Here is a 21,019-nt window from a genome sequence, read left to right on the forward strand (position 1 = left end):
TAGGGTTTAGTGTAGTACGTGAATGAAAAGATGTGTTTGGTATTCTTCCAGGTATGCTCTGAACCCACTATGACCCTGACCAGGTAGATAACAAGAAGATGTACACTACTTTTTTCCTTAGGAAAACAGTGTCCATCCTCCACCACTTTACAAATGAGGATGGATTTCATAAGTCCCAGCTACTAGTAACCTTAGTAACTATCAAACGGACCGTGTGACGGCCAAGTGTGGAGCTCCAAAAGAGGCTCTAAATCATCTCTCAGCAAATGGACATCCAAGCTATGTCCAAGCTGCATCCAAATATTTGCTTGATTCTTTTGTTTCAGTTCTCTTCGGTGTTGTCCGTTTCGTCACTCTCGGCTTCGCTAAATACCGGCTTAGCGGACCAGCAGGCAGATCCAGATGAATTCTACATCAGGCAAGAAGTTTCTATCAAATCTTCAGCCTTACTTTTTGCCATACTAACTTTTTCAAAAAGGAAAAGTAGATGACTCAGTTTTAACGGGTTGCAATAAATATTCTTTTGTACTTGTACAGTGGGGTAAAATAGGTTTTTGATACAGTGCAGACTTCAAAGTTTTCCCACCTACAAGGAACAGAAATGTCTGCCATTTTTATTATTATTTTATTATAAATCACATTAAAATGCATTTTATTGCATGAAGTAAGTATTTGATACAACAGTATTTTTTTTACTTGGAACAGAATGTGTTGTTTGCAATTACAGAGATTCCTGACGTTTCCTGTAGTTCTTGATCACGTTTTTACATACTTCATCTGTGATTTGTCCCACCCCTCCATACAGATCTTCTCAGATCTTTCAGGTTTCAGAGTTCTAGTTTTTTTTTTAATTGGGTTCAGGTCTAGAGACTGGCTAGTTCACTCCAGGACCCTGAAATGCTTCTATTAGAGCCACTCTAGTTATTAATTAGTTGTCCTGGCTGTGTGTTGTGGGTCATTGTCATGCTGGAAGACCCAGCCATGACCCATACTTCAATGCTCTTAGTGAGGGAAGGAGGTTGTTGGCCAAAATCTTGCAATGCATGACCTTATGCATCCTCCTCTTAAATGTACCAGTCATCTTGCCCCCTTTGCAGGAAAGCAGTACCAAAGTTAGATGTTTTTTTTTCCCCCTTATGTTTCACAGTTGGCGCAGTGTTCTTGGGGTTGTAGTCATCCTTCTTCTAACTAAGAAAAACTAAGAGGTCTGAGAAAGCAGGAATTATTGCTGGTTGTTTGTAGACGGCCAAATACTTATTTTATCCAATGCAAAGCAAATTAATTACCTAAATCTTTTTAGAATATACCTACGAATAAAATACAGATTTCTCCATTCTTTGCAGGTGGGAAAAACTCTGCAAAATTTGTAGTGTGTCTCGCTCTACAGTACAGGGCAAAAGTTTGGACACACCTTCTCTTTTTCAATGCATTTTCTTTATTTTCATGGCTATTTCCATCGTAGATTATCACTGAAGCATCAAAACTATGAATGAACACGTGGAGTTTTATGTACTTCACAAAAAAGGTGAAATAACTAAACTAGTTTCATCAAAATAGCCACCCTTTGCTTTGATTACTGCTTTGCACACTCTTTGAGCTTGCCATTCTCTCAATGAGCTTCAAGAGGTGGTCACCTGAAATGGTTTTCCAACAGTCTTGAAGGAAGGAAGGAGTTCCCAGAGGTGTTTATTAGCACTTGTTGGTCCCTTTGCCTTCTTCACTCTGTGGTCCAGCTCACCACAAACCATCTGGATTGGGTTCAGGGCCGGTTACTGTGGAGGTCAGCTCATCATTCTTTTTTTTGTTAAGTACATAAAACTCCACATGTGTTCATTCATAGTTTTAATGCCTTCAGTGAGAATCTACAATGGAAATAGTCATTAAAAAATAAAGAAAATGCATATAGTGTAGTAATGAGAAATTGTGTCGGAATTTTACGCATTTTTATCCTGTCGCGTTCTGCCTGTAACAATCTCAACACTGGCTCCCTCTTCCACCTACACACAGTGAACAAATGAGGCATCAGTGGCAGCCCTGTTTCGGTTCCGCTTTCATTTCAAGGCGAGCCAGGAAGGCATTTGGATGAAACACTGTCGAAGGCGGCGGCGGCGGCGGCTCGTGCCGCACTGTAGCAGCTAGGCGAGCGTGCGGGAGTGTGGCAGCCTGCGCTAAAGCCCATTGTGAGCAGCAAGATAAAGAGCAGATTACAGGCGCGAGAGCAGGCAGCTGAAGGATCAGCCTCTGGAAGGAGGCCCGGGCTTCTTCACACTCACCGAGCACACGTGGCTTAGTGAGAGTAGCCCGAGCGCTTACACATTTTAGCCCACCTCCGTTTATCTCCGGCTCACGATCCCCCGGCCACTCGTGCTGCCGCCGTGTCAGGACTGCTGGGATACGAACAAAATTCACTCCGGTCTGTTTGGATTCAGAGCATCATGGGAAACATGAGAAAATTGACTTGAGCAGGGTTAATAGAGGATTAATACCTACTGAATGCTTGGGCAGCTCATCAGAATGAGAGTAAAAATAGATCTATAATAATAAATGTAAGGCCTGCCATGATAATTATAATTACATTATCAATGTATTCTAATGTTTAATTTAAAGCTCCACTAGGTAGGATTGAGATTTTGTGCTTGTGGGCTCCCCCTACAGTTGTAGAGTGTAATAAATGTTTCAGGCCGATTAGTTTCTCTTTCTGATTTTCTGTCTTTCACAGACGTATTCGGTCTCTTTCCAGCTTCTACCAGAGTGTCTGTATGTTAGTTTGTAAAGAATGAACCAGTAGTTCTTGTAGAACTGTTAGAACTAAAGGTCGGAAAGCAGGTCGCAGTTCTCGCAAAAGTTCTCAGAAAACTTACAGAGTCTGGTTTGAACTCAGAGGAGCCCGGCACAGACACGAGAGCACAGCTATTGTAATTTCATTTTAAAAAGATAAAAAATCAAGGAAATCCTACCTAATGCTGCTTTAAGGTTTGGACATGAGCTTATTTTTTTGCTGACTTCTATATTGCCAATTTTGTTTTTTGTTTTTTCTTAGCAAAGAGAGATAATTAACATGCATAATTGACTGCTGGTGTGAGGATTTTATATAATAAAATGTATTTATTTATTTTTATTTATTATATATATATATATATATATATATATATATATATATATATATATATATATATATATATATATATATATATACTTGAAATGCAATGTCTGAATATTCTAAATAATTAAATATTTTTTTACTTATAAAAAAAAGTAGCAAAAACTTGTCTTTTCTTAACAATATTAGCAATTAGCAATATGTTTTTTTTTTTCCGAGACAACAGATCATCCAAACAAAAAGAGTAATTATGAAAGGCTTACTAAAAATGTACCTCTGGAAAAAAATAAATAAATAAGAGAGCACTTCAGTTTCTCAATCAGTTTTTCTGATTTTGCTATTTATAGGTTTATGTTTGAATAAAACAAATATTGTTTTATTCTATAAACTACAGACAACATTACTTTTAAATTCAAAATTCAAAAATAAAAATATTGTCATTTAGAGCATTTATTGAATGAGAAATGTCTGAAATAACAAAAAAGCAGAGCTTTCAGACCTCAAATAATGCAAAGAAAAGAAAAAAATTCATATTCATAAAGTTTCAGAGTTCAGAAATCAATATTTGATCAGTTTTTATGCAGCTTGGTATGTTCTCCTCCACCAGTCTTACACACTGCTTTTGTATAACTTTATCCCACTCACTCCTGGTGCAAATGTGCAAGCAGTTCAGTTTGGTTTGATGGCTTGTGATCATCCATCTTCCTCTTTATTATATTCCAGACATCATTAAGTGGTCTTTATTTTTTTGTTGTGTCCATGTGTTAAACATGGTGGAGGGTGCACATTGTGAGTTGTTTGTTTAAGCCTCATAAGACTCATATAATATCCATAGCAAGTACAATCTTTTGGAATGTCCTGAAGAAGAAGAAAGTAGTCACTGGTGTACTAAGTAACATGTGTTGAGTGGGTTCAGACTAAAAGTCCTGTTTTCTTAATGCTGTATCAGATCCAGATGTAAATGGCTGGAAACAAAAGCTGAAATGCTGATCTTTTGTCTCATACTCTCACAATCTTTCAATGTTAAACCCAAATGTTCTTAGTCAGCAGGAAGAACCGCCATGCATGATTACGCAAGGTAATGGACATTTTTTTTTTTTTTTTCATTATAGGATAAGAAAAAAAAAACAAGGTACACAAAGACTTCATAAGGACGACTCCAGGTCTCTGGTGAGTGTGCAAAGGCCGCATCACACTCTCCCAGGCCGCTGCCAGGAAATCAAACAACTGTGCTGGCCCTCAAAACAGCCCTCCAGAAAGGTGAATAAGCTCATCCAAGAACCAGCAAAGAAGCACTGAATTAAACATTGTTTCAGTGTGTGGGTGTGTGTGTGTGTTTTTGTGTGTGTGTGTGTGAGAGAGAGAGAGAGCATTCAATAAGAGCTCTTGGAACAATACACCCGCAAAAGAGCATTGTACTCTAGCAGAGAGAGAGAAAAAAAAGAGAATATTTTACACAGACGAAAGCGACAGAGACAAAAAGAAACATCTTTAAAAAGAAAAGAAAAGAAGGAGCAGAATCGTGTGTGTTTCTGTTCACATAGAGGGAGAAAATGACAAAATATTTTAAATAAACCATTTATTTTGAGACTAAATTGATGTAGAGTATTGCAGGATAGCACACAGTCCCTCAGAAGCCGCATTACCATATTTTTCGCACTATAAGGCACACCTAAAATTCTTTAATTCTCCCCTAAACCTTTATTTTTATTTTTATTTATTATTTGTTTTTATTTTTTGTTTATTTATTATTACTTGTATTTATTATTTCATTTTAATGTTTTGTATTTTTATTCCTGTTCTTAGTTCTATTACTCATTTAATCACTTATCATATTTAATATTTTACTTTACTTCTACTATTATCTATTTACTTATTTTATATTTTATAATTTTTTTTATTTTTATGTCAAATTAGTTTTTTTATGGTATTTTAGAATTTTCTGCTTTACATATATATTTTTATTTAATGTTGATTTAAAATGCGTACTTTTATTTATTTATTTATCTATATTTTAACTATTTTATTTCTTATTATTTCTAAATTATCATTAAATGTGTTCAATCCCTTTGATGTTATAAAGACTCGAAAACATTGTAAATGAGGGTCACCCCTTAATGTTTCTTCCCGAGAGAAAATAAAGGTTGATTGATTGATTGATATTTTCCTCTTGTATGAATTTTACCAGTAAAGCCACTCTGCTGAAGTACAACGTTATAAAGAAGTTTCAGTGAAGTTTCTCCAGCACCGGGGCTGGAGTAGTATTAGCATTAGCCGCTAACTGCTATTTCCCCATTCAGAGGGGAGTATCATCAGCCTGTAGCCTGCTTCTAACCCTGGCTAGCACTGCTGGAGCGGCATTAGCATTAGCCACTAACCGTGCTCGCTATTTCCCCAATCAGAGGGGAGTATTAATCGGCCTGTAGCCTGCTCCTATCCCTGGCTAGCACTGCTGCTACGGTTAGCCGTTAATGCTAATGCTAATGCTAACGCTCCAGCCTTACTGCTGGAAAGATTTGGAATGTCTAAGCTTACTGTAAAAAACAGAAGCGCTTAACTCAACCAAATAAATAAATAAAATAGTTTTTAGGAGAGAAATCTGTGTCGATTAACATCCAGCGCTCATTCGACTTCAAAAATAAATCTTTTTTAGCCTTTTTTTTGGGCTGGGTGCAACAGCATTAGCATTAGCCGCTAACTGCAGAGCTAGTGGGACGAAAAAACTTCACTGAAACTAACCCTTATAGCGCTGTATTTCAGCAGAGTGGTTTTACTGCTCCTTAATACCCGACTGGTAGAATTCATACATAAGGCGTTTCTGATTATAAGGCGCATTGTCAATTTTTTAAAAAAAAAGAAAGGATTTTAGGAGCACTTTATAATATGAAAAAACAGTATTTTTCAATTTAACCTTAATTGTCTTTGATCCCTTTTTGACCAAAGAAACTGGTTCTGTTGAGACTTCTAGGATCATTGTTGCTTTAAAGTTCTTTACAGCCCGTGTTCGCATCAGTTTTAATAGAACTAAATATATGTCACAGAATACATCATGAGGAGAGGAAGTTGCACACAACGGCTCTCAAATCAGACTAAAGAATCTACTTTTCTTTCTCTCCAGAATCTATGTTTGGTTCAAAATTAGGTTGGATTAAAATTAGATTAAATGTTTTCACCCATGTGAAAACAAACCAAATCAAGGCGAAAACAATCAAAGTTGGAAACTCTTGGACACTTGGAAACCATAGACTGTGTATAGCTGGACAGAGCATCGTCTCTCAAAAGTGAAGCCACCACAGGTCGGGCGCCCCCTGCTGTTTGGTTTCAGAAAGCCGTGTAACCCCACCCATTCCCATAGGTTTCAATGGCAAAACAGAACAACTTTCAATCACGTTTTTTTCTAATATACTGCAATTCTACCTCCATTATTTAAATGCAGCAGCTAGTGTAACCTCTGCTTATATTGTCACAGTTTTATATCCCCACAGAATTCATTTTTTAAAACGCTATTCAGCTCTATTCAAAAAGGTGTGGTTATTGTAAAAGGGCTGGTTATGGGTGGGACCAATAACAGACCGTCAGCTCCGCTGCGCCCACTCTGCAGCCTGTGACCTCGAGGCAGCCCTCAGGGGCGGGGTTATTTAAATAAGTAGGCTGCTCTCCACAGTCTTTCTCCCTCCTCTGGTCTCTACTGCGCAGACTCGGGTTTCAGGATCGCCAACATGGAGGAAGATTTTGGCTTCATTTTAATTGAATGAATGGGAACGGCGACACGGCGTCCATCTTTTTTTACAGTCTCTATTGGAAACCAATTCGGATCGAGGAAGCATTTAAGACTGAAACCAATACATCACATTTGTGTGTTGGTGGATATGTGTTGGATTTTTTTTTGTGTTGGACGTAGATGCCATGACTGAGCACTATCCTGTTCAGCATTAGCTTGTTGGTACGACTTACTGAGCCTCTTTGCAGCCTGCAGGGCTTCGTCAGCGGTGTCGGCCACGAAGAAGCGCTGGACCGTCACTCCGCTGTCCTGCATCAGCTTCTTGCTCTGATACTCCTGAAGGTTCAGCCATCTTCTGGGGCTCACCTTGACCACCTGCAAGCAAACACACAAACACAAACACTCAATTATTCCAGTATTGATGCCTAGGTTGGGGAAGGTAGTGGTGTTATCCACTATGCCACAGGAACTAGTCACCTCCTCATCTGGAGTATCTTCTAGTGTTCGTATAATCAAGAGTAAAATAGGGCGTTTGTCCTTTCCTTATTTTGAAAAATAAACTCTTCAGGCTTATAAGAACTGTGATGCTTTTCAGTGAACCAGCCAGTGTTCCACCAGTTTTAGAGGAACCATCAAAATCTCACATTATATGTCATCAGTTGAGGCCGTTGCACAGTTCACGCTATAGAACCTATAAGTTTTTGGTTCCCACTCTGAACAAAATATTGTTGGTTCTGGAACTTACTTATTTTGGTGGAAATGCGGCAAAAGATTCAAAATTAGGTTAAAAAAAAACAAAACTGTACCGGTTCCACATCAGTGGAAAATTGCTATCAATGGAACAATGCCCAGGTAAAGCCTTCAACTATATTTTTTATTATTACTGCGGTGAGAATTTGATTGCATTTAGTGAAATGAGCTCATGTTAGTATGGTAAAGTGTAGTGCTGTAACAATACATCGATCTGTATCGATGCATCGATGCAAACTATGAACGATACGATGCATCGATTTGACGTAAGAACATCGATGCATGTGTTTTTCACTGCAGAAGCGCCCCCTTGCAGGCCCGTTCTGACTACGTAAAGTAGAATGCTTAAAAGCGTCAAAATTCTAAACACCCCGTGTTTTCACGTAAAGTTGTACGTGAATACAAAGCTAAGGATGTCCTCTTTTAGATTATGTGGTTTATATTGGTCCACAAACAGCTACTTTTCTTGAGTGATCATCTTTTGAACCAATAACGTGAGCGCTGGATCACAATGGTGTTCAGGGGTGTCCAAACAAATCAGGTCATAGCCTTTCTCCAGCGTCACAAAAGTGATTGACACCTATTTTTTAAACCAATAGTCCACCCTTAGACGAATACATTGGTACGTAATTTGCCCTGATTGGTCTCCTAATGGCTGGGAATGTGGCATGCCTAACTGTCACCACGTGGTGGGCTGTCACCAAAATCACTCTGATGAACATAGGTGCGCCCACAGCGCGCATATGTATGATTTTGTGTCATTTCATCAAAAAATATTAATATTACATTATTACATATACATTATCGTATCGTTGACTAAAATAATCGTATCGTATCGGAATGAATCTTGTGATTTACACCCCTAGTAAAGTGTAACTACGGTTCACGGCAAATCCCTATTGTATTAAACGCAAAAAGGTGACGAAACTCAGAGATGTGCTCATAGACGGGACTAAAATTACCTGAGGACCAGCGAAAGAGTTCAGCAAAAAACAGTAGGTAATTCAGCCTGTAATTTTTTTTCTCCGAGGACGAGGAAAAAATGACATTCATGGTCGTTTCAGACGGGAATAAAATCACAGAGAACCCCCCATAAAAGAGAAAACTACCCCAGGACCCCCCTGAGAAACTAATCCCATTCGGATAAGGGAGGAATACCGCAGCATTCCATTTGTGGGTATTTATACTAATATCCACTCTCTATATAAAGCACATTAAATACATACTGCATCCACAGTCTTTGGCTGTATCTGTGCAGAGAATAAAACGCCACTGCTAACTATTTATCACCGCTCCTTATGACCCGCAATTAAACGAGACATTGAGCACTCTTATACGGCTCCTTCCTGAGCAATTAAACAGACGATCCTCCATTATCCTTCACCGGACAGCAGCCAAAAAGAGCCTTCTGGAACAGGACCGGAGGACAAGGAGCCAACGGAGACCTCGGGGCAGGCCACGCCCCGGCAAAGCCGCGCTTCAGAACGGCTCCGGAGCGCACGGCGTCCGTGCTCACGCCCTCCTCGGGGAGTAATGAGGCAGCCAGATGGAGTGTTGGGGTAGAAGTGCGCACTCTGAAGTGAGCACTCAGAAGTGTGTGCTCAGCAGCAGAGACGGCCATTGACTCCAGCTGTTGCTGCTATTAAAAAGACATCGGAGGGGTTTTAGTGAGGAGCAGCAGAACCGAGAGGTGACTTCTCCTTTACTGCTGTCAGTCCAGCTCATTATACAGAGAGAGCGCGGGTCGGGGTGTGTGTGTGAGAGAGAGAGAGAGAGAGAGAGGGAGAGAGATGGAGAGAGGGAGAGAGAGTACAGAGCAAGAAGAAATACTGAGAACAAAGCCATTACTACCCTGGAGGAAATGACAACGAGAGTGAGAGAGAGAGAGTGAGAAAGAGAGAGAGAGAAAGAAAGAGAGAGAGAGAGAAAGAGACAGAGAGAGTGAAAGAGGCAGCGAGAGGGAGAAAGAGAAGAGAGAGAGAGCAAAAGAGGGTGAATGTGAGAGAAAGAAAACGACAGAGCAGGACAGAGAGACATCGAGAGAGAGTGTAAGAGAGTGAAAGAGAGAGAAAAAGAGAGGTAAAGTGAGAGAAAAAAGAGAGCAAGACAGATACATAGAGAGAGACAAAGAGACATTGAGAAAGAATGTGAAAGTGAGAGAAAGACAGAAAAAGAAAAAGAAAGAGACAGAAAGTAAGAAAGAGAGAGAGAGAGAGAGCGCAAAATGGGAGAGAAAGAAAAAAAACACAGTACCAGAGGGTGAAAGTGAGAAAAAAAAAAAGAGAGAAAAGAGTGTAAAAGAGGATAAAAGCGAGAGAAAGAAAGAGAGAGAGAGAAGGCAAAAGAGGATGAAAGCAAGAGACAGGAAAAAATTGAAAAATAAGAAAAAGAAAAAAGGCAGACACAAAGAAGACAAATAAGAAAGAATATCAGAACTAAAGAAGGAAGAAGATGGAACATTAAAGAAAGGAAAACAGTCAGAGAAAAAAAGAAAGACAGAAAGAAACTAAGAAAAAAGGAGAGAGTGATTAGAAATAGACAAGAGTGAGCAAAAGAGGGTGACGGCAAGAGAGCAAGCGCTAGTATCGGACAAAAAAAAAAAAAAAGAAGAGAGAGACAGTGAGAGGAAGAGAACGAGAGACAATAGGTCAAAGATAAAGGAAAAAGAATGAAGGAGGTGGTGAAGCAGTTGGTGAAGAGCTTACACAGTGAAAAAGGCTAAGAACCCCACAGTAGTCTCCGAAAACGAGACATGATACAGACATACGTATTTCCGCATAATCAAAACCGCAAGCAAAGCAAAATGGTGCTCACTACTACTAATACTTATGTAAGACTATCAGGGTTTAAAAAGCAGGACAATATCTGAAGAGCTGAATATTACTGCCAGAAATGGGAACCTTCTGGCCTCCAAACAGAAACCAGTTCAATCAATTCCAAAGTTATGATTTCTTTAAGACCTTCAGGAACTCAAGAAGTCTTGTACCACCCCGGCATCCATCCCTCACTCACAGGCCTTCACCCAGCTTTATATATAATTCTGTGTTTTCCTTCACATCCAACAACCCCCAAGGTGCTCCCAGAAGCAGATCTGCTACAGAAGCCACTTAAAAACCAATAGAATTAGACAGTGAAACTTTCTCCGGGGTGGTGAGGAACGGGGTGGTTCGGGCGGAGGTGCCGAGGCCGCAGTCGGAGTGTGTTGGCTTGTATGTGTAAGTGCGTGCGACGGGTAAAGATGGAAATCTCTCCATCATTTATGAGCGAGAGAGTGTCGGCTTGGCTCCAACACCCACTCCCTCACTGCATCAGCGACTAACCGCAGAGACGGCCTTCCACCCCACTTAGCCTCCGAGAGAGCCGTCAGACAAACATGGCCTTTGGCCACCATTACACTGCTGAACACAATGGAATACAGCAGACAAAAACTGGGCGAGACTAGACTAGACCAGATGAGACATAACATTGGTAAAAGTCCAGTAATTGGCAGCAAGATTAGCTTAGCATCTTCTGTTGTGAACTTGTGAACATCTAGGCAAAATTGAGGCATCAGGGCACCAAGTGGTCCAGTAATCTAATGCGCTGCCACTATGATCGGGAGATCGTTGGTTTCAATCCTGGTCATGCAGCTTGCCATCAGCTGCCAGAACCCCAAGAGAGAACAATTGACCTAAACCGAGTTGCTACAGACCTCTAGGCCTTTCACCAATAGAAATTAGTAAATTTGGCGTATCATGGAACCAGCATTTGGTAGCAACTTTAGCCAAGTAATTTTAGGTAGTGTACCTCTTGGTGAGAAACCACTGACAGCAAGAAATGCCTCTACAATGCAAGCAAAATCATTTTGCATCATGAATGTGCCCTGTTGGCATGACTGGACTTGCTGGGTGGTATACCTTTTCATTTTTCACATATATTTCACCACCATACTGCTAGCGGAACATAATGCTGCGGAACACTGTGTAGAACAGCACCACCAAAGAAGCATACAGGCACAAATCGCTAACTAATGCTAGCCAGCTCGCATAACAAGCCAACACACTGGAGTTAACACACGTGAAGCCAAACACTCAGCCCTGCCTGAAGAGAAAAGAGAACAGCACTTTATCTGAGGAGCTCCTGCTGCTGTTCCTCACTGTATGAGTGTTTTTATCCGAGTAAAATCCACAAACAATCCACATCCCAGAGAAAAGTTCCTCTCGTTGCTCAGACGAGCCCAGAATCGATCCTCACAATCGAATCCAAATCACAGACCAATATAAAACCCCAGTCATGGGGGGGGGGGTAAATTTGGCGTATCATGGAACCAGCATTTGGTAGCAACTTTAGCCAAGTAATCTCTGTTCTGGAGAAAAACTAAAGCAGTACACGTCACACATCAACTGGACACTTGCTACCCAAAATAGACTCTGAAGTCCAATCGATTATAAGATTTTATAAGACTTTATATGATTTTGGGCCTTTATTTGCGGAAATAAAATTGGTAAAAGTCCAGTAATTGGCAGCAAGATTAGCTCAGCATCTTCCGATGTGAACTTGTGAACATTTAGGTAAAACTGAGGGATTGGGCAGCCAAGTGGTCCAGCAATCTAAAAGGCAGAATTTGAATCCCGGTCATGCAGCTTGCCATCAGCTGCCAGAGAACAAAGAAGTTGTTTGCAATAAAGTTGATGCCTTCACTTGCTACCAAAAGCCATGAGACCAAAAGTGTCACAAACAGACCAAGAGTTGGGTGGTTCCTAAGCATTTCCTCTCAGTGCATCCCTATTTAAATTGTTCCACACAACAAGCCCACAGAAGAGGCTATTACCATAATCCTGAGTAAAGATCGGTGGGAAAAAGGCCTGGCTGACGTGGCATGGCAGCTCCGACTGACTGTGAGCGGTGCATCAGCGTTAGACAGACTCCAGTGAGTGAACAGCCTGGGCTCAGAGCCAGGGGTCAGTCACTTCACAATGAAGTACAAGAGGGTCACAGCCCCTGTCCAAGGACATAAAGATGGTAAGCAGTGAGGTGAAGTCCTTCAGACTTTCAGTTCATAGTAAGCACAAGTTCCTGAGTGAGCTTTTACCTCAATTTCTCAAAGTCTTACAGCCTGTGGATCCATTAGAAACACCTGGTTTTAGAATTTTGCCGTGATTTGATCAGCCGTGGTTTTATGTTTTTTGGATACAATCCGGTTTAGCACCTGAACATCCCTTTCAGACAGCTTCCTCTTACAGCGTCCACAGTTAATCCTGTTGGATGTGGTTGGTCCTTCTTGGTGGCATGCTGACATTACCCTGGATACCGTGGCTCTTGATGCATCACAAAGACATGCTGTCTTGGTCACAGATACTCCAGCAAGACGTGCACCAACAATTTGTCCTCTTTTGAACTCTGGTGTGTCGCCCATAATGTTTTGTGCATTGCAGTATTTTGAGTAAAACCGTGCTCTTACCCTGCTAATTGAACCTTCACACTCTGCTCTTACTGGTGCAATGTGCAATTAATGAAGATTTAACACCAGGCTGCTCCAATTTAGCGATGAAACCTCCCACACAGAAATGAAAGGTGTTTCAGTTTCATTGTCCAACCCCTGTATGTGTCAGGCAGACATGTAAACGATTACCCATCTGTTCTGATTAGACACTTGGTATTACCACAAGTTGGCACAGAGGTGCTTCTCCTAATGCTCTATAAAAAGGCTCTCAGAGGTCAATTTTAGGTAGTGTACCTCTTGGTGAGAAACCACTGGCAGCAAGAAATGCCTCTACAATGCAAGCAAAATCATTTTGCATCGAGAATGTGCCCTGTTGGCATGACTGGACTTGCTGGGTGGTATACCTTTTCATTTTTCACATATATTTCACCACCATACTGCTAGCGGAACATAATGCTGCGGAACACTGTGTAGAACAGCACCACCAAAGAAGCATACAGGCACAAATCGCTAACTAATGCTAGCCAGCTCGCATAACAAGCCAACACACTGGAGTTAACACACGTGAAGCCAAACACTCAGCCCTGCCTGAAGAGAATAGAGAACAGCACTTTATCTGAGGAGCTCCTGCTGCTGTTCCTCACTGTATGAGTGTTTTTATCCGAGTAAAATCCACAAACAATCCACATCCCAGAGAAAAGTTCCTCTCGTTGCTCAGACGAGCCCAGAATCGATCCTCACAATCGAATCCAAATCACAGACCAATATAAAACCCCAGTCATGGGGGGGGGGGGGGGAACCCCAAGAGAGAACAATTGACCTAAACCGAGTTGCTACAGACCTCTAGGCCTTTCACCAATAGAAATGAGTAAATTTGGCGTATCATGGAACCAACATTTGGTAGCAACTTTAGCCAAGTAATCTCTGTTCTGGAGAAAAACTAAAGCAGTACACGTCACACATCAACTGGACACTTGCTACCCAAAATAGACTCTGAAGTCCAATCGATTATAAGATTTTATAAGACTTTATATGATTTTGGGCCTTTATTTGCGGAAATAAAATTGGTAAAAGTCCAGTAATTGGCAGCAAGATTAGCTCAGCATCTTCCGATGTGAACTTGTGAACATTTAGGTAAAACTGAGGGATTGGGCAGCCAAGTGGTCCAGCAATCTAAAAGGCAGAATTTGAATCCCGGTCATGCAGCTTGCCATCAGCTGCCGGAGAACAAAGAAGTTGTTTGCAATAAAGTTGATGCCTTCACTTGCTACCAAAAGCCATGATACCAAAAGTGTCACAAACAGACCAAGAGTTGGGTGGTTCCTAAGCATTTCCTCTCAGTGCATCCCTATTTAAATTGTTCCACACAACAAGGCCACAGAAGAGGCTATTACCATAATCCTGAGTAAAGATCGGTGGGAAAAAGACCTGGCTGACGTGGCGTGGCAGCTCCGAGTGACTGTGAGCGGTGCATCAGCGTTAGACAGACTCCAGTGAGTGAACAGCCTGGGCTCAGAGCCAGGGGTCAGTCACTTCACAATGAAGTACAAGAGGGTCACAGCCCCTGTCCAAGGACATAAAGATGGTAAGCAGTGAGGTGAAGTCCTTCAGACTTTCAGTTCATAGTAAGCGCAAGTTCCTGAGTGAGCTTTTACCTCAATTTCTCAAAGTCTTACAGCCTGTGGATCCATTAGAAACACCTGGTTTTAGAATTTTGCCGTGATTTGATCAGCCGTGGTTTTATGTTTTTTGGATACAATCCGGTTTAGCACCTGAACATCCCTTTCAGACAGCTTCCTCTTACAGCGTCCACAGTTAATCCTGTTGGATGTGGTTGGTCCTTCTTGGTGGCATGCTGACATTACCCTGGATACCGTGGCTCTTGATGCATCACAAAGACATGCTGTCTTGGTCACAGATACTCCAGCAAGACGTGCACCAACAATTTGTCCTCTTTTGAACTCTGGTGTGTCGCCCATAATGTTTTGTGCATTGCAGTATTTTGAGTAAAACCGTGCTCTTACCCTGCTAATTGAACCTTCACACTCTGCTCTTACTGGTGCAATGTGCAATTAATGAAGATTTAACACCAGGCTGCTCCAATTTAGCGATGAAACCTCCCACACAGAAATGAAAGGTGTTTCAGTTTCATTGTCCAACCCCTGTATGTGTCAGGCAGACATGTAAACGATTACCCATCTGTTCTGATTAGACACTTGGTATTACCACAAGTTGGCACAGAGGTGCTTCTCCTAATGCTCTATAAAAAGGCTCTCAGAGGTCAATTTTAGGTAGTGTACCTCTTGGTGAGAAACCACTGACAGCAAGAAATGCCTCTACAATGCAAGCAAAATCATTTTGCATCGAGAATGTGCCCTGTTGGCATGACTGGACTTGCTGGGTGGTATACCTTTTCATTTTTCACATATATTTCACCACCATACTGCTAGCGGAACATAATGCTGCGGAACACTGTGTAGAACAGCACCACCAAAGAAGCATACAGGCACAAATCGCTAACTAATGCTAGCCAGCTCGCATAACAAGCCAACACACTGGAGTTAACACACGTGAAGCCAAACACTCAGCCCTGCCTGAAGAGAAAAGAGAACAGCACTTTATCTGAGGAGCTCCTGCTGCTGTTCCTCACTGTATGAGTGTTTTTATCCGAGTAAAATTCACAATCAATCCACAACCCAGAGAAAAGTTCCTCTCGTTGCTCAGATGAGCCCAGAATCGATCCTCACAATCGAATCCAAATCACAGACCAATATAAAACCCCAGTCATGGGGGGGGGGGAGATAAAAATACTGCGATATAACGTGAAAGTTTCAGAATCTTAAAAAAAATACAGTGATATACATTTCTGGTCATACCACCCAGTATTTATGAAGCTAGCTTATTTATGATGCCAACTTCAGCATCCTACAAGTGTAGAGCAGGATCTACAGTCCCAGCTGCAACATCTATAAGCAAATTTGCTGCAGGATGCCATGCGGAACCTCTATACTTCAATGCCCAACTGTATCTCTTATCTTGTATATAAGCAAGAGGCGCCTCAAATAGAATACTAGAACCTCCTTTCAACTATACAGTTTTTTTTTCTCAATAAACTTCTCATTTAACTGTAATATTGCAGACATTATTGCATGCAAACACACATAAAGCTTCATTTAATTCAAAGAACTCCTAACACTTGTGTTTTCTCTTGTCAACTGGTGCATTTTTCACATTCACAAAAATAACCAGCGGTAAATGCTTATGGAAACTGCGTCCACGAAGGCCGTTAAGGAGTTCACAGGCAGGACAGTTGGCACTAAAAGCCTCCTCACACACATAAACCCAACTGCTTCACTACACAAAGGTTGCTGATGCCCTACTTAACGGCTGTTGCCATCTCTCACACTGCATCTCTAGCCGCACAACAATATTTACCCTGGTAATCCGTACAGATAAAGCCTTTTCTATACAGTGACGAAGACTCCCAGCGTCCGCGTAATCGTTATGACTGTGTGGAACAGTCTGGAATTACTGTTCTTCACCATTTTCTTTCTTTAAAATAAATTCAATAAAGCGCCGTCTGAAAGCAGGCGATTCGTCTGCACCTTCATAACAAAGGAAGCCGCTGAGAAGAACGGCAGAAAAATGCCACGTTACACGAAAAAAATTCAGGAGAATATAAGCCAAAAAAATAAATAAACAAAATAAAAAAAGGGCTCTTGGAGAACGGCTCAGTTCTTTCCGCCAGACAGAATTAGAGGCAGGGATTTCTACACGATGAGCAGCAATTAGATTCCACAGCTGAATAGCTGACAAATCTCCCTTAAATCACACAGGATTTGAAAAAAGGAAATGTACCGGTCGTAGAAGATGTAGAAAAGAATACGTGTCGGAGAGAAAGACGAGGGTAAAATTGAAACTGGGAAAGTAGAGTAAGAGTGAACCTTTAAGAAAGTAGATTTAGAAAAAATAAAGCTAAAGAAATGAGAGTACAACACTGCAAATTTACAGGTTCCTAGCCAGAAAAGTGTGCACCATTCTAGCTCTTCAGCTAGCGGTTTGTTCTAACGCGGTAAACATGCAGGCTACAGTCCGATATACTCACCTCTGAATGGAGAAAGTGCTAGCTCTGCACTTAGCGGCTAATGCTAATACTGCTCCAGCCTTATTGCTGGAGAAATTACTTTACTGAAACTCCTGTGTAACGCTGTACTTTAGTGTTATACAGGAGCAGAGGTGGAAATGTAACTAAATGTAACTAATTACATTTACTCAAGTTACTGTAATTGAGTAGATTTTATCAGTAATTTGTCATTTTTAAAGTAGTTTTTAAAATAGGTCATTTTACTTTTACTCAAGTACATTTTGACACAAGTAATTTACTTCACTACTTTACTGGAAAAATCCCTGTTACTGAGTAAAAAATTATAGAATAAAAAAAAAAAAGTTTTGTTCTCCATGGCAGCGCAGCTGAACTTTTCCCAGCAGTGTTTATTACGGTTAGCAGGAGAGACGCTGTGTGAATCAGCTATGCTCGGGGGAACCGGTGTTCTGTCGAGTTATTCTACCCGTCGATATGCGCTTCTTTACAGCACTAAGCATGCGACAAGCAACATTTTTTGTAGATTTCATGTTTTTCATGATAATTCCTTAAGTTTTTTATTAGGAACATCTGCTCGGGTGTAAAAAAAAAAAAAAAAAAAAACCATGTAAATAGCAGTTAAAGCATAGCAAAGGCAAGCTAAAAAATAATAATAATGAACTGTAAAACTATAAAATTACAGTTTATAGTCACCTATATGACCAGAACTTTTTAAGAGTAAAGAAAATGGATTATAGAAACCTATGCCACTAGTTCTCTTTACAGGAGTGACTTTACTGCTACTTAATACCTGACCAGTAAAATTTATATGTAAGGCACACCAGATAAAAAGGCACAGTGTTGATTTTTGGGAAAATTACAGGATTTTAAGTGCTTATTGTGCAAAAAATAAAGCACCTAAAATGAAGAGTAAATATCACACTGCAAACACAAAAAAACAATGGTTCATTCAAAATTCTATATAGAGGTGTGACATATCGTATTGTACGTGACAATATTGCCAAAAATTTTGAATATCATAAACGATATTATACCCTGAAATATCGTGCCATATCACCCACCCCTAATTATCACATCAAAGTACATTTTTTTTGCCGTTTTTAGCTAATTAAAAATTCACACTGTTCTCCTTTCCCGTTATATATCTACTAGATACAGATTATATCTGTCCAGTATCATTTATTTTACTTTAATCCTGGATATATGGAGATATTTGGAGTGCATTATTAGTATCATGACATTCTGGATCATTGACTTCTGTTACAAATCTGATCAAATTATTATTTTGAAATATCTCAATTAGCCATATAATATTGCATGCAATAATAAAAAATAAAAAAAATCTAATTCAGTGTTTTGTCATATCGCCAAAAGTATCGTTATCGTGAAAATACCATGAAATATCGTGATATTATTTTAGAGCCATATCGCCCACTCCTAATTCTGTACTCAATATTCAATATTTTTCTATTTTTTCATTAATTTCTGATGTTTTACATTTTTGCCATGGTATCATTTTAGGATCGATATTGCGCTATTTAGGCACATATCGTTTTAAAAGTCATAATTTGGGAATTGGAAAAAATAAGGCATATAACATAATGCATATCAGCAGAATCGTAACTGTAAAAGAAGTATAAGTAAAGTACTCAGACATTGAGTAAATAAGATATTATATAAAAAAAAAAGATATTATGATCACATGATCATATCTAATAATGTGATGCTGTTTTGTTTTGACAGCTCTTTTCCAAAGACAGGCATTCTAAACCATACACCACACGTCCTCTGAGCTTCAGCACTGTCACTCAGCCCCCGGGCTCCGCCTACCTTCATTAATTAGACCTGCGCACTGCTGAAGGAACGCGACGGCAACCTCCTGGCTCACATCAGCAGCAGTAAACACACAGCGCTGCTCCGGCGCTAAATTTAGGCGGTGGTGCGGGACGATAAAGGCAGGATAAAGGTTGTTAGTTGATGAAAGGAGGACGGGGCTGGAGACGGAGCTGCAGGGGGAGTTGTGGGAGGCTCGGGCCCCAGGAGAGGCGCAGTAACCCGGGGAGAAACTCGCAGCGTCTCCCCCCTGAGACCCCCGCTTCAGCTGCAATTATCTTCATCAGCACTCCGCAGAAAGATCCCATTAAACAGTGACATACACACCAGTAAATGGAAACTAATGAATATAGTCACAGCGCCACACACACACTCGATACACACACACACCGAAAGAAGTGTCAGATTGCAATGCTATTCCTAAGGTTTCTCGAACCAATAAATTATCAAATTTTAGACTGATATGTGCAACATTTATTAAGTAACAAAACCAGAAGTAGCAGCATGTGGATGAGCATGGTGCTGCTGAAATAGTGGATTCTGAAAAGGTAGGCCCACCACTGATTGACAGGCTGGTTGACCACTAGGGCAAGAATATCAAAATTTGATGCCAAAAAAAGCACTGATTAAAATGTACCGAAAAGTCTAAAAAAAAAAAAAAAAAAAAAAAAAGTATAAATAAATAAAAATTGGTGCATATTTTCGATACTTTGCATGAAATGTGCAAAAACAATAAGTGAGGTACTGTGGCGCACACAGAACTCTCTAGTTTGCTCACTCACATTGTCTCTCGCTCTCTCCCTCGCTCACATGCGCTGACTCCCCCTCTTGCGCTCCCTCTCTTCGTTTCTTCAGACGCTGTCTCCCTTTCTCGTTTACTCGCACAGTCTCTTGCTCACTTGTGCTGTCTCTCCCTCTCTTGCTCACTCACGCTGTCTCTTGCTCTCTCTCTAGCTTTATCTCTCGCTTGCTCACGCTGTCCCCTCTCGCTCACTTGTGCTGTCTCTCCCTCTCTTGCTCACTCACGCTGTCTCTTGCTCTCTCTCTAGCTTTATCTCTCGCTTGCTCACGCTGTCCCCTCTCGCTCACTTGTGCTGTATCTCCCTCTCTTGCTCACTCCCGCTTTCTCTCCCTCTCTTGCTCACTCGCGCTGTCTCTACCTCTCTCGCGCTGTCTCTCGCTCACTTGCGCTGTCTCTCGCTCACTCGCACAGCCTCTCTCACTCGCGCTGTCTCTCTCACTCGCGCTGTCTCTCGCTCACTCGCGCTGTCTCTCTCACTCGCTCACTCGTGCTGTCTCTCTCACTCGCTCACTCGTGCTGTCTCTCCCTCTCTCGCTCACTCGCGCTGTCTCTCTCTCTCGCTCACTCATGCTGTCTCTCCCTCTCTTGCTCACTCGCGCTGTCTCTACCTCTCTCGCGCTCTCTCTCGCTCACTTGCGCTGTCTCTCGCTCACTCGCACGGCCTCTCTCACTCGCGCTGTCTCTCTCACTCGCTCACTCGTGCTGTCTCTCCCTCTCTCACTCACTCGTGCTGTCTCTTGCTCTTGCTTACTCACTCTCTCTCACTCATGCGCTCGGTCTTCTTTTCTCACTCACAGTGTCTCTCTCTCTCTTTCACTCACTCAATCTGTCTCTCCCTCTCTCACTGACTTGTGCTATCTCTCCCTCTCTTGCTCACTCAAGCTGTCTCTTGTCTCTCGCTTTCTCATGCTGTCCCCTCTCACTGTCTCTCGCTCACTTGTGCTGTCTCTCCCTCTCTAGCTTACTCATGCTGTCTTTCCCTCTGTCACTCACACGGTCTCTCCCTCTCTCGTTCTGTCTCTCCCTTTTTTACTCTCTCTCTCAATGCACTGTCACTCACTCACTTCCGCAGTCTTTCGCTCTCTTGCCCTGTCTCTGGCCACACAAAACATTGACACTTGGCACGGTTTAGACATTAATAGCTGTGTAATATGAGTTTTTATGAGGGCACAATTTGCAATTTACCCTTCTTTTTTTTTTTTTACTAAAGACTCTCACTGATTACTTTACATTGTATCAAAGTGTCATATCTTCAGTGTATAAAATGTAATAAAATTCAGATATAATAA

The 21,019-nt window shown here is 41.1% G+C and overlaps 1 protein-coding gene and 1 long non-coding RNA gene across 2 annotated transcripts in view; both read right to left on the reverse strand.

The window, feature by feature from the left end:
* The window catches only part of LOC125787359 (uncharacterized), a 759,343-nt gene that overhangs the window by 119,501 nt on the left and 618,823 nt on the right, over positions 1-21,019 (reverse strand). The window lies entirely within an intron of this gene.
* Positions 1-21,019, reverse strand: part of suclg2 (succinate-CoA ligase GDP-forming subunit beta) — a 164,558-nt gene that overhangs the window by 118,884 nt on the left and 24,655 nt on the right. The window contains exon 2 of the mRNA XM_022682374.2: positions 7,055-7,196. Coding sequence (XP_022538095.1) covers positions 7,055-7,196 — 142 coding nt within the window. The remainder of the gene's footprint in view (positions 1-7,054; positions 7,197-21,019) is intronic.

Source organism: Astyanax mexicanus, chromosome 24 (genome assembly GCF_023375975.1).
Source record: "Astyanax mexicanus isolate ESR-SI-001 chromosome 24, AstMex3_surface, whole genome shotgun sequence".
NCBI lineage: Eukaryota > Metazoa > Chordata > Actinopteri > Characiformes > Acestrorhamphidae > Astyanax > Astyanax mexicanus.